The sequence below is a fragment of the Lacerta agilis genome, chromosome 10 (genome assembly GCF_009819535.1).
Source record: "Lacerta agilis isolate rLacAgi1 chromosome 10, rLacAgi1.pri, whole genome shotgun sequence".
NCBI classification, from domain to species: domain Eukaryota; kingdom Metazoa; phylum Chordata; class Lepidosauria; order Squamata; family Lacertidae; genus Lacerta; species Lacerta agilis.
In genome coordinates this window covers 45480019-45494788 of record NC_046321.1, presented here as the reverse complement: position 1 = coordinate 45494788, position 14770 = coordinate 45480019, and the positions used below count along the sequence as shown (strand labels likewise).

Below are 14770 nucleotides of genomic sequence, written 5' to 3'. Positions count from 1 at the left end.
AAACGTATTGCATACTGTATTGGTAGTATAGATATACTCTGAGACGAAAGAAGGAAATAAATGTTTTGCTTCAGAGGAGAACTGTCTTGGGCGTTTGTGAACAAAACAATACTGACAGTAATTTTTGTGTGTATGCTTATGCCTGCAGCTGCTTCGACATGGAAGGCTGCATTCCACCACTCCACGTTGTCTAAAGCTGTCAATCAAGTGAAATTCAATGGATGACTCATGAGTTTGAAACGAATAGCATGAGAACACAAGAAGAGCCTGCTGGATCAGGCCAATGGCCCATCCAGTCCAGCATCCTGATCTCACAGTGGACAATCAGATGCCTATGGGAAGCTTGTCAGAAGGACCTGAGCACATCACCTCTCCTGCCACAAGTGATTCCCAGAACCTGTCATTCATTCAGAGGCATATTGCTCTGACAGTGGAGGTAGACCATAGCGCTTCTCATAGAAGTAGAGTGGGACATGGCAGTCTTATTTGCACGTGTGTCGTATCTGCTGTTGGTGGCCAAAAAGCTAGGACATCTCTGGCTCTTTAAATTATCTCTTTTGTTCTGGCTTTTCCACCACAGCGAGCCGTTTTCCAATACTGATTCCATTTCTGCCAAAAAATATTCTGCGAACCTTAAACAGTTAACAGTTGATCAGCGAATTGATCAGACTGCAGAAAGGTAGTCATCAGCAATCGGGGTGCTATTGACGGGTTTCTTCTGTATTTATGAGGGAATCAATGCAAAAATACAATGGAAAGTCTAGAATACCAATTGCAGACTTATAATTATACATTCATACATCCTATAAGCACTTCTGTTAATTGAATCACAAATCTCCAAAAATGCAAATGCAGAAAAAGCCTTTAGAGACGAACTAACACTCCTGGAGGGCTACCCCACCATCCTGTTTCCACCATCTATTTCTGCTACCCTTGTTGTTTCCTCTTCGGGGCTCACTGATGTATACAATCCATAGTTTATAATCCTACATATTAAAACTCAATGCAAGACTTCCTAACTGAAGCCTAAAATCTGTAATGCAAATAGAGAATTGTTATTTTACTAAGGCTACTTTGTATTTCTTTCTCTCTCTTTTTTGTCAGTAGCAAAGTGAAGTACAGTGGTACCTCGGTTTACGAATTTAATCCATTCTGGAAGTCCGTTCTTAAACCAAAACCGTTCTTAAACCGAGGCGCGCTTTCCCTAATGAGGCCTCCTGCCGCCGGTGTCCTTCCACTGTTCGGCTTCCATTCTTAGACCGAGGTAAAGTTCTCAAACCGGGACACTATTTCTGGTTTTGCGGAGTTTGTAAACCGAATCGTTCTTAAACTGGACTGTTCTTAAACCGAGGTACCACTGTAGGTGCAAAACCAAATGTTAGCAAAACACAACAAAGATCCCTTGCCACTGTCCACCTAGTCTAAGTAAGCTACTGAAAAATTGTAAACATCAGGTGTCTTTCATAGACACATGCACTAAGCAAGCAACCCAATGTTCTTTGCTATTCTTCTTTGAATTGATTTGTAAGCTTTTAAGGCATTGAACCTACATGCAAAGGGAGCCTTGCGACAGCGGCAGACTTTGGGGTCTCAAATTTCAGCAGTGCCCTTTGTGACCCCAAAATTCAGCAACTTCCCACCTCTCGCTTTCCATTCGACATCAAAGTTGTGGTGCCCCCGGTGCTCCACTCCCAGTGCAACCAAACTCTCCTAAATCTACTCTGCCTGTAGGACACAAAAGCTGTAAAGTGACCTCATTCTATCTGTGTGGCACATGCGCAAGACTGCACAGGCTACTGTGGGAAACGGTTAACAATTACACAAAAGGTGTAGGGCAAACTAGCTGCCCCAATGCTCATAAGGATGGAGGAGAAACTTGGTTCAGTTTGCACTTGGTTCGGTTTGCAAACTTAGATCATTTGCACTTCCCGACGCAATATGAGAAGGCAGCAATCCATTGAATTTCAGGCTCCTCCAAATGTTGCTATGCAGGTCTCCAGCCCAAGTAATGGGTAAAAGAATGCAGATGTAAAATCCACATGGTGTAAAATGCACATTAGAAAGGCATATATCTTGGAGAAAATGCATTACATTAGAGAAAACTGCTTGCTAAAAATATGTATACTGGGAGAAATTAATATGTTTAATTGGTTTCACCAGCCCCAGTTCCATATTTCCATTTGGCTTCCCCCATTCTGCCTGTGTTCAGGCTTCTAAGCAATACCTACTTATAATACCTCCACGGTTCATACATATGAGCCAAGATTGGAAGGTGAACATCAGGCTTTTGCTAAGGGGATCTCTCCATGCAGGGACACTTCATTGCTACTGGATTTCTCTGCTTTTCTGGCATTTCGATTATAGCAGTGAAAAGTCCTATTTGACAGCTTTTGCAAAATAATGTAGTTTACCCAGTTCTTAAGATGCAAAAATCATTATTATGAACATGACGTGTCTAGGTGAAAATCACTGATTGTGGAGCATTAAAACTACAAAATCCATGATGCTCTGTGGCGAGGGGGGGGGAGCAAAATAACCTAGGGCTGTTTCTGCAAGCAAGCAATGTTAATATTGATTTTTCTGAGCTTCTTCTGGATGTAATAAAAGAGGTTGTTCGGAAAATGAGCAAGGGCTTATTTTAGATTATTTAAATATCACTTCTGTTTTAAGTGTGTCTTTATAGATTGTCTCAACAGTTATTACATCTCCTGATCTGTGGATAGGGCAGGTTAGACATAAAGATATGTAAATAGCTAAACATCCATTCATTTTAATGAGGCTTACGCAGGGGAAAAAAAGAGTCCTCATTGATTTTCACCCCCCTCAATAAACAATTAGACTGTTACCAGATATCTCTTCTAGCAGCTACAGATTCAGTAGTATGAAAGTGGAATTGAAGATGTAGGTGCCTTCAGGTAGAACACATTAATTCACATGGGAGTTTATCTGTTTGGATTAGCACCAGTTACTGGGTGGGCCAGGCAGGTAAGTGAGCAATGGGTCCAGGCAAGCTGCAGATGGGCCAGGGCAATTTCCCAGCAACCACAGACCCTCCAAGTGTCCCTATTTTCCAGAGACAGTCCTGGATTTACAGTCCCGCTTTTTCTTCAGATGTCCCTATTTTCATTGTAGAAACGTTGGCGGGTACAGTGGTACCTTGGGTTACAAACACCTTGGGTTACAAACACTTCGGGTTACAGACTCCGCTAACCCGGAAGTAGTACCTCGGGTTAAGAACTTTACCTCAGGATGAGAACAGAAATTGTGCGGCGGCAGCAGGAGGCCCCACTAGCTAAAGTGGTACCTCAGGTTAAGAACAGTTTCAGGTTAAGAACGGACCTCCAGAACGAATTAAGTTCGTAACCAGAGGTACCACTGTATTGTCATGTGCCAGGAGTCGGCTTCACCTGCTGAGCAGCAGCCTGAAGGAGCAGAAGTTATTCCAACTGCTGCTGATCAGCCTTCCTGCTTCTGATGAAAACCAGCTGGCTACAGCTTTCTTAAGTAGGGTTTCCAGCCTCAGTCAGTTGTTGGAAGCAACATTCGCCGTTCCTGACCAGACCTTGCTGCTTCTTGCTTCTTATGAGCTTTCTTGAACCCTCAATCATCTGACTATGTGAACTGAGATACTCCTGACCTTAGGACTGGACTGGACCTTGTATATGGACACTGCCTCATCACAAGCAGGCCATAAATCATATCACATTGCAATCTGTTTTTTTTAAAAAAAATCAAAAGTTGGGGCCAAAAAGCAGGTTCCAGGTGACTTTTCTCAGTGAAAACATTCCACAAGTAGGAAACCACCATATGGATTTATGAGGCTCTCAGAAGCATGGCTAAAAATATATAACTGTATGTGCATAGGGAACTATCCACGCATTCAGGATCTCTGAAACTGGGCAAATTCCCTATGAACACACACTTGAATTCACACTGAATACTGTACCTGTAGTTCAAGAGCAGAGCCAGAGGGCAGGATGCTGTTCCTCAAACATCCACTTACATTCCATCTACCCAAACAAATGTTTGCGAGGAGCTAAACTCCCCATACGGACCATAGATGCCTGCCTGAGGTGCTGTAAAACCCTTTCTCCAAAAGAACCATAGACATAGCTTTACTTGCAAAACTCTGATAATCTGCACATCCCAGGTAAGCAGCTGGTTTGTGGAAAGGTGCTCTGAGAAGGGACTGAAGGGAAATAGAGACAACTCTGTCACACGGCAGATTGAAGTGATCCGCTTCGGGTGGCATCGTGAGGGGGGAGGCTTGGTGAAGGCAGGGACTGGTATTTGAAGCTGCATCAAGTGTGTTGGCCCAAGCGGTGGTGGAATTTGGCTGTGCCTAAGGGAAAACAACTCTCAACTCCTGCATCCCAAAGTGATCTCACACCAAATTCTGTTGCTAGGAATGCCCCCCCCCCTTTTTATGCACTGCTTTTACCTCCAGGGCTGGTTTGGCTTTATACCAGGGGTCAGCAAACTTTTTCAGCAGGGGCCGGTCCACGGTTCCTCAGACCTTGTGGGGGGGGCAAACTATATTTTTTTGGGGGGGAGTGAACGAATTCCTATGCCCCACAAATAACCCAGAGATGCGTTTTAAATAAAAGCACACATTCTACTCATGTAAAGACACCAGGCAGGCCCCACAAATCCAGCCCCCGGGCCTTAGTTTGCCTACCCATGCTTTATACCTATACAGTAGTTGCTGATACTGCCTGCAGAAGCATCTTTCTGCATAAAACATAAAGCAACAACATAAAACAGAATGGAGGAAAAAGAAGACTTTAAGCTCTAGGGTATTCCCCCCCCCCCCGTTTTCTTATACACACACACACACACACACACACACACACACACCTCTTGCTTCATTTTTCAGTTATGCATGAGATACCCTGTGCTTTTCATGGAACTTTGAGCTTACAGATCAAATAGGGCATGTAAGATTTTTAGAAAACCCATTAGAAAGATAATTAGCAGCTTGTTAAAACACAGGGTTGTAAAAATCCAATTTGGTTTGCAGCTTTTACTCTATAAAAGTGATATTTAAGTCACCTTAAATACATTGATTTGTATGGCTCTTTAGAACCATTATAATAAAACTAAGGATTCAATTTAATAAATATCACTGGGCTTGCAAGTTGGGGAGGGGAGAACAGCTAAGAGAAATGTTTCACAGAACATTTCATTTCATTTACAAGGATAACAAAACATCAATAAATGTTAATTTAAGAACTCCCAATGATATAGAATCTCATAATCATCTTATGAAATGATCTATTGATTTTTCAAGGTTCTCCAGCAGAAATGTTTAGACTTTATTTCAGGTAATGAACAACCTATTTTTCCTGTAGGCAGGTATTTAATATATATTCAGCTTTTTCTTCTGAACTGTTAAGCACTTCAAATTGCAAATGAAACATCTTTACAGGTTGTTTACTAATATTTAGTGCAATCTTATGCCAAGGGGACTTATAAATTTAATGTGTAGCACATCCAATTCCAAAATTGGGGAAAAATAGATTGACAAAACAGCATTGACAAAATAGATTGACAAAAACAGCAATTATTTCAGTTTATTCTAAGTAATCTGTAGCCTGTGGGAGTAGGGTCAGGAATATACATTATTGCAGCAAAACATGCATTTGGAATCCTTTTTTGCCCAGGCGTGAATGTGAAATCAGGTGTAGCAGCATATCTGGCAGGGGAAAATCAGTATGTTTGATTCTTCTGGCACCTACAGATGTTCCTCTGCAACTATCCCCTGGAAAATATTCCCCCCAAAAAAGAACCAGTCTTGGAGGGCGATTGGAGGAAGCCAGTGTTAAGCCATGAAACGGTTGTTCCATCAATGCATTTTTCTCTGAAAGGACTCTCTAGTCCCCTGTTTGCAGGATTAGGGTGAAATTTAGGTCTAAGGTCATAAGCTCATGCATTTTAGCTGCAGAGCACAGAATCAGACACTAGTCTTAGGGATACCATGTCCTCTTGCATTGACTAGCATCACCAACTGGTGGAAGCTAAGATGAGAGTAAGTCAAAGAATTTCCCGTGAAAGAGATTCCCTGTTGAGGGGCACAACATGACCTCAGACTTCTCATGCATTTCAGCCAACCTAACATCAGCCCACTTCAGGATGCAGAGAAAGGTCTTCAGGTGCATGCAGAATTATATGGTAGGAGGCAGTCCTGTAGGTACCCTGGACTGGATGCACGCCATTTAGGGCTCCCCAGGTAAGACCCAGCAAGTTCTTACCCACCCTACTGCTCTTGAACCCTGCAGAATTACTTGTACAAATGAGGCATAGAGTTTTGTTACATTAGGCAGAGCAAAGCAGATAGCTGATAAGAACCAGCTTATTTAATTCTCCCTGGAAGCATATTGGTAACCAGTGCAGACTTCCTAAAATAGGTGTTGTATGCTCATCCCACTGGGTTCTTGTGAGCATCCTTCTCAACTGCTGCATTCTGCACCAGTTGAAGATTCTGAAGACTATAAAGACAATTGATGTACCCAAGCAGTGTGTCTTGGTTCCACCTCCCCAGAAACAAGTGTGGTGGGCCTATCAGCCTATGCTATGTAAAGCCATCACAACCACCACACTCTATATTTATCTTGTGCCTATTTGAAATGCAGGATTTTTCATTTGTACCTATGGTGCTGTTCTAATCTTCACTTTTAGAACACTTTATATTGTTTCGCTTGTTAGCTGCCTCGTGGACCTATCCAACCAAAAGGCAGGGCAGAAATATGTTAATAAACAAACAGACCATTGTACCAAATGGTGCATTGTGACCCTACTTCTCAGATTTCCAAACTAATGAATGAGCTGTAACGTATTACACGAAGCTACTGCTAGGGCAGGGACTAGGATTTATCACAAGTGTAAAGGAACCACAAGATCACATACATAAGAATCTCATTTCAGATCAGTCTTCAACTGACCTGATCCAAGGTGGGTCACAAGAGGAGCCCTAGCTGCATGCAAATATATGGTGAAAAACTAAGAAATGTGTCCCCAAATGCGTGTTTTGGGGGAAAGTAGGTCTATAAAGGTTAGAGATGCCTACATTAAGAAATATAGGTATCGGTGTGTTAGAAAAATGTCTCCGCGTGTAAGTGACTTTGCATTTTTCTAAAATGCATGTTTTTGCTTCCCAGGCACAATCTAGTCCTGAATGTTATTTCATTGGTGGCAGTTGTATTATTCTATAGAGTTTTATGAATCAAATAAAATGCATTATGTGTTACAATTTAATAAAAAGAAAACTTACTTTTTTACAAAGTGTTAAATAACTTAGAGTCCTGCATAATGCAATGTAGGCACAAACCCCGGGCCCTGTCAAAATTCTGTTCTAAAGCCAAATCAAATTGTGATGGTCATAAACATATTTTCTTGTAATCTCGTTTTCACAGGTTCTGCTCTGTTGAAGTTAAAGAAAGGTGCAGCACAGAGTAAGGCATGAATTTATTTATGGCAGGATTTTACAGATATCACACTCTTCTTTTGAAAGAAAAAGAAGAATTCTTTCACATTCAAAAAGCACCAGCAAGTGATGAAATGGAACTGTGTCAAGTCAGTGAACATTTCCCAATTAGCGGAAAGAATATAATTCACGCTCCACCTCAAGAAGCTTCAGTTAATTATGGGGCTGGATATTAACAATGATGTCAGGGCGACAACAAGTTGGTGTGCTGCAGCGCAGCAGTCAGGACGAGATAAGCCAAGGTCAACAGTCCAGGTCAGAAGCCAGCCGAAGTCAGGTAACAGTATTGGGGTCAAGAGAAGCCGAAGTCAGAAACAGTCCAAGTCAGAACAAGCCAAGTCAGTCAGATACGAACCAGGAACACAGGAACAAGACGAGTACAGCAACCACGCGCCCAACACAATTGTTGCAGACGCAATGGAATAGGGGAGTAGCTTTCTTAAGTAGTCGGCTCACTCCCACACTTCCTATGAGCTACAGCTGTCTCTAATTGCCGCCTTCGCTTCTCAGCTCGGCGTTCTGCTGCTGAGAAGGGAGGAGGAGAGGGGATCGGCTGATTCCGCTCTGGACTGGGACCTGCTCCTGCCCCCACTTCTTCCTCTCGCTCTTGTCTTTCCTCCTCCTCCCTATCAGATTCCTCCTCTTCTGAGGAATGCCGCCACCAGTCTTCCCCAGGTACGAATTCCTCAGATTCCTCTGTGGGTGCTGCCTTATCAGGGGGGGCTTGCCACCACTCCTCCTCATCTGACTCGACCCTGACATCACCCCCCTCTCCAGAGCAGCTCTCCTCCTCCCAATCTGGTGGTCTAGGCCGAGTTGGGTGCTGCGCGTGGAAGGTTTTCTGTAGTGCTGGGGCATGGACAAGCTCTGCATCTTCCCAGGAGTTTGCCTCCGGCCCATACCCCTTCCAGGCAATGAGATATTGCAGCTTCCGCCGTCGCCACCGGGAGTCCAGGATCTGTTCCACTTCGTACTCCACTTCCCCATCCACCGTGACGGGCGGTGGTATCTCTTTGACAGGTTGATAGCGGTGTGCTGGTATCGCTGGCGATAACAGTGAACGGTGGAACACCGGGTGAATCCGCATTGTAGCCGGTAGGCGGAGCCGGAAGGCCACAGGGTTGATCTGCTGTACTACCTCGAATGGCCCCACTCTCTGTGGAGCTAACTTCTTGCAGCGACCTTTCTGCGGCAGGTCTCGTGTAGACAGCCATACCTTGTCCCCCACCTTGATATCTGCGCCAGGTTGGCGGTGAGCATCCGTTGTTCTCTTATAGTTCTCCTTGGCCCGTTCTAGCTGATCTCGTAGAAGCCCTTGTATAGCTGATAATTCTTCTACGAATTCATCAGCAGCTGGTAGCGGCAGTAATGATTCCGGAGACGGGAAGGCACGCGGGTGGAACCCATAGTTGGCAAAGAACGGGGACTGTTGTGAGGAGGCATGCAAGGCATTGTTATATGCAAATTCCGCCAAGGGAAGTAGACTCACCCAGTTGTCCTGCCGATAGTTAACATAGCAGCGCAGGTATTGTTGCAGTGTGGCATTGGTCCTTTCCGCCTCGCCATTGCTCTCAGGGTGCCGCGCGGAGGTCAAGCATACCTCCACCTTTAGCAATTGCATGACTTTCCTCCAGAACTGGGAAGTGAACTGGGCCCCTCTATCTGACACAATTTGACGGGGTAGCCCGTGCAGTCGGAAAATGTGATCAATGAACAACCGGGCTGTTTCTTGGGCGGTCGGCAGCGCCTTACAGGGTATGAAGTGGGCCATTTTGGTGAAAAGGTCTACAACCACCCAGATTACTGTCTGTTGTTGTGAGGCCGGGAGGTCAGTAATGAAATCCATAGCTATCGTCTCCCACGGCCCCTCTGGAGTAGGTAGTGGTTGTAGCAGCCCCGCCGGCACTTCTCGGGGTCGCTTGGCGCGCTGGCAAACATCACAGGCTCTGACGTACTCCCAGACATCCTTCCGCACTTGCGGCCACCAAAACTGACGCGTCACATGGTACAGTGTCTTGTACCTCCCAAAGTGACCAGCTGTCGGACAGTCATGACACTGGCGTAGCACCCTGGCTCGCAGTTCTCCGTCTGGCACATACAGAGCGTCTCTGTGATAGAGTAGACCATTTTCCTCCGAAAACAGTTCCATCCCGGAATTGCCTTCCCTTAGTGCTGCTAGTTTGTCCCTGGCGAACGGGTCTGCTGCTGTGTGGCATTGGAATTCAGAGATGGCCACGGCTGACCCCGTGGCTAACTGCAACTGGTGGGGTTGCAGAATGTGCCTCAATACCTGGTCTTGACTGGCATCCCCGTATTCTGGCTTCCGGGACAATGCGTCAGCTCCTTTATTCTGTTCGCTTGGCACATATACTACCCTAAAATGGAACCTGGAAAAGAACTGAGACCACCGGATCTGTCTCTGATTGAGGTGGCGGGCTGTCTGCCAGTATTCTAGGTTACGGTGGTCGGTACGGACCTCTATCAGGTGCTGGGCGCCCTCCAGGAAGTGCCTCCAGGCTGCGAAGGCATCTTTGATGGCTAATAGTTCTTTATCCCAGATTGTATAGTTCTTTTCCGAATCGTTCAACTTCCGGGAATGGAAGGCGCAAGGCCGCAAGAACCCTTCTTTGTCAGCTTGCAGCAACACTGCTCCAATGGCTCTATCAGAGGCATCGGTCTCTACTATGAAAGGCCGTCGGGGATCTGCATGGGCCAGGTACGCCTCGGCTGAGAACAAGGCCTTGAGGCGTACAAAGGCTTGTTGCGCCTCTTCAGTCCACTGAAACGGTTTCTTACCCCTCAAGCAATCAGTGAGGGGTGCCGTGAGCCAGGAGTACTTGGGCAGGAACTTCCTATAATAATTCGCAAACCCCAAGAACCGTTGAAGGTCCTTCTTTGTCCGCGGGGCCTGCCAAGAACGCACACTTTGTACCTTGGCAGGGTCCATTTTTATGCCCTCTGGGGTCAGACGATAACCCAAGAAGTCTACCGAGGAGACGTGAAATTGACACTTTTCTAACTTCGCATACAAGCGATGTTCCCTCAGCCTTTGCAGCACAGTCCGTACATGTTGCACATGCTGTGTCAGATTTTCTGAATAGATCAGAATGTCATCCAAATAAACCACCACAAACCGGTCTACCAGGTCTGCCAACACGTGGTTTATGAAGGCCTGGAACGTCGCAGTTCCCGATTGTATTCCGAAGGGCATCACCAAGTGCTCGAAGCTACCATACCGAGTATTGAAAGTGGTTTTCCATTCATCCCCTTCTCGTATACGGATTAAATTGTAGGCACCTCGTAAGTCCAACTTTGTATAAAATTGTGCATCACGCAACCTCTCTAACAACTCACCAATGAGCGGCAAGGGGTAACGGACTGGAACAATGATGCGGTTCAACTTCCTGAAGTCCATGCAAGGCCTCAACTCAGAGGAGCCTTTTTTCTTCACAAATAGGACAGGCGCACCGCCTGGTGCCTTTGAGGGCCTGATGAACCCTCTGGCCAGATTTTTGTCCAAGAATTCCCGCAATGCCACCAGTTCTGTTTCGGACATTGGATAAAGCCGACTCGTGGGCAGTTGTGAGCCTGGAAGGAGGTCAATTTTGCAGTCATACGGCCGATGGGGTGGTAACTGGTCCGCCTCCTTTTCGCAAAACACGTCTTGGAAGGCGTGGTACTCCACTGGTAGCTGACTCTCCATTCCTGTGAGAGTTCCCTCTTGTGCCCCCTGTGCTGCTGTTTCCCTTTCGACATTCCGCTTTCCCAGGCAATGATGCCGACAATACGCTGAAGCAAACACAAGGGAGCGCTGCCCCCACGCAATGGACGGGTCATGTTGCGTCAGCCATGGCATTCCCAGCACCAGCGGAGCCGCAGACATCTTGGCTAGATACAGGACTATTTGTTCTCGGTGTCCCGGTAACTCCAGCATCAAGGGTGCGGTGGCATGGGTAACAGCACCGGAGAGCAGGGGACGGCCGTCGATGGTGTGCACAGTCAATGGTACCTCCAACTTTCGAGTCTCCAGCCCTAGCTGCTGGGCTACGCCCTCATCTAGAAAGTTGTTTGAGGCACCTGAGTCGACCAAGCCCAACACTCGCACCTGGTGCCCATCTGGAAATCGTAGCAGTGCATTCAAAACCAGGCTTGGAATAGCTAACGGAGGAGGCGAAGGGGTAGGCCATTGTGGTTCAGAGATCCAAGCCCTTCCCAGCCCTGTGGCCTCTACCAGAGCTGGGAGTTGGTGTTTCCCTGTGGCTGGGGATTAGTACCAGACCCTTCCCCCACACCGGCTACAGGGCGAGAGCTGGCAACGCTCTTTGCTGGACAGTTGCGAACAAAATGACCCCCCTTGCCACAGTACAAGCAAAGTCGCTCTCTGCGTCGCCGCTCCTTCTCAGCCCCTGTCAACGGCCCCCGCACTGCCCCAAGCTGCATGGGTTCTTCAGCTGGCGGGTCAGAAGGACTTGCTCTCACCGGGCGGGGAGGTGCGAAGGGAAGAGGTTCCCCCTTCCCTGGTGGCCTGTGCGCCATCCTTCTTTCTCTCCTTCTCCCCTGCAGGCGTTCATCGATTTGGGCACTGAGTTGAATGGCGGCATCCAGGGAACTAGGGGGCCCGACCCTGGCCATCTCATCCAGTATGTCATCCTGGAGCCCCGCCTTGAAGTGCGCTAACAGGGCCTCTTCATTCCACCCCAGTTCCTGAGAGAGGAGGCAAAACTCCGTAACATAGTCCATTAAAGGCCCATCACCCTGCTGGAGCTGCAAGAGCTTCCGGGTGTTGGCTGCTTTCCTCTGTCTGTCCTCAAACATATTTGTCATGTCCTCCAGGAAACGGTCATAGTCCCTCAAGTGAGGGTGATTGCCCACCAGCATAGGTGTCACCCAACGCCTGGCAGTTCCTTCCAACAAACTGATCAAGAATGCCACTTTGGCCTCAGGAGAACCAAACTCTGCTTCCCTTACTCGAATGTACAGCATGGCCTGTGCCTTAAAAGCTGGAAACTCTTGCCTGTCCCCCTTGAATTTTGCAGGTGGTAACACAGGGGGAGGCCGAGGAGGTAGAACTCCTGCTGAGCCATGCTGTGCTTGCTGGGTGTTCACAGCAATAGTCAACTGTTCCACATGTCCTTGAAGCACCAGATTAGCTCGTAACAATTGCTGTACAGTCTCCTGCAGCTGGTCTATCTGTGCTTGTGGAGAAGGAGGAGGGGTTGTGGGAGACCCCCCAGCAGCCCCCTGTTCTGTCATACTCACAGAGCAAGAGGGTTTGTAGGCGTCTGCAATCTGTCAGGGCGACAACAAGTTGGTGTGCTGCAGCGCAGCAGTCAGGACGAGATAAGCCAAGGTCAACAGTCCAGGTCAGAAGCCAGCCGAAGTCAGGTAACAGTATTGGGGTCAAGAGAAGCCGAAGTCAGAAACAGTCCAAGTCAGAACAAGCCAAGTCAGTCAGATACGAACCAGGAACACAGGAACAAGACGAGTACAGCAACCACGCGCCCAACACAATTGTTGCAGACGCAATGGAATAGGGGAGTAGCTTTCTTAAGTAGTCGGCTCACTCCCACACTTCCTATGAGCTACAGCTGTCTCTAATTGCCGCCTTCGCTTCTCAGCTCGGCGTTCTACAGCTGAGAAGGGAGGAGGAGAGGGGATCGGCTGATTCCGCTCTGGACTGGGACCTGCTCCTGCCCCCACTTCTTCCTCTCGCTCTTGTCTTTCCTCCTCCTCCCTATCAGATTCCTCCTCTTCTGAGGAATGCCGCCACCAGTCTTCCCCAGGTACGAATTCCTCAGATTCCTCTGTGGGTGCTGCCTTATCAGGGGGGGCTTGCCACCACTCCTCCTCATCTGACTCGACCCTGACAAATGAGGTAGCAAGAATTGGGTAGCTTAATTGAAAATCAAACACTGATTATACCATTAATATTTGACCTTGATCAAATTGTAGTTCATCCTTTCCATATCCAATCTAGTGACTCTTCCTCCATCCAAACATCATCAGATGTTTTTGCATTTGAAACCAGATACAGTATAGTTGTCCCAATGTAATAACATGTAACCACATTTGTCCCTGTGGCAGTTTCCTTGGTTGTTATAAGCCATTTAATAGCAATTGTAGGCTGTGCGGACATACAACTTCATGGTGTGGAAACCTCTAGACACCTTGTAATTTACTTAGGAATAGGCAGAATGTGTCATTTCGGGGGGGGGGGCACAATGCAGAACATTTCCCAACCTATACAAGAAAATGAAGCAACTGCTAAACCAAATCACAAGCCCAATGATCATGTGGATCAAGGCATCAGCATTGTGCCATGTTTGCCAGTCCCACAGTATGCACATGCTCACTTGATCTTCTGTGCATAGTCTACATCCTCTGTGGCGCAATGGGTCAGTTTGCCTGGCTGTTAACCAGAAGGTTTGTGGTTTGAGCCCACCCAGGGACAGCTGTGGGCAGGATTCCTGCATTGCAGGGGGGTTGAACTAGGGTCCCTTCTAACTTCACAATTCAATGACTCTGTCAGTCTGCATGTGTTGTATGGAGTTGCATGCCTGCTGATCTCTGTACACTCTGTGTTTAGTGCTCTGTAAAATGCAAAAATGTCAAATGAACTAACAGGTGAAAACAGTGGGCATAACCCTCTTGGCCCTTCCCTGACAGACATTCATTAGTTACCATAAGAAGATAGGAAGACCCTGCTGGATGAAGCCAATGGCACAGCATCCTGTTCTCACAGTGGCCAACCAGATGCCAACCAGATGCCTATGGGAAGCCTGAAAGCAGAACCTGAACACAACAGCATTCTCCTTACCCATGATCCCCCTTGTTATGTACTGAGTTGAATAGGATCCAAACTGCAGCAGGCTGATTGGTCCTAGAACAATAGGATTGAGATTGCAGCAGTCTGACTGGTCCCAGAACAATAGGATTGAGATTGCAGCAGTCTGACTGGTCCCAGAACAATAGGATTGAGATTGCAGCAGTCTGATTGGTCTGCAGGAGTCACCCAATCCAGCTCCAGGTGGAAGTGAATCCGCACTCTGATTGGCATACAGGAGTATCCCGGAATTAGCCAATCACGTGGGGCCCATTGTGTAAATAGTGTATATAAAGCAAACGTTTTGGGGGAACTACATTCCTCACTACTATGAGCTGAATAAAGAGCCTGAAAATCACACTGGACTCCGAGTATCTTTCACTGGCGACGAGGATGGGATCCCGCTGAGCTGACTGCCACACACAGCACCGCAGCAACGCCACCTGCCGCACAGCTGCCTCGCA

At 47.1% G+C, this 14770-nt stretch overlaps 1 protein-coding gene across 1 annotated transcript in view; it reads right to left on the bottom strand.

Moving 5' to 3' along the window:
- The window catches only part of LOC117054152, a 64515-nt gene extending 54919 nt beyond the window's left edge, over window positions 1-9596 (bottom strand). Inside the window, exons 1-2 of the mRNA XM_033162668.1 lie at window positions 8890-9596; window positions 8340-8586 (exon numbers count right to left, since the gene is read on the bottom strand). Of these exons, the coding sequence (XP_033018559.1) occupies window positions 8340-8586; window positions 8890-9329 (687 nt within the window). The 5' untranslated portion in view covers window positions 9330-9596. The remainder of the gene's footprint in view (window positions 1-8339; window positions 8587-8889) is intronic.
- Between the last annotated feature and the right edge of the window lie 5174 nt (window positions 9597-14770).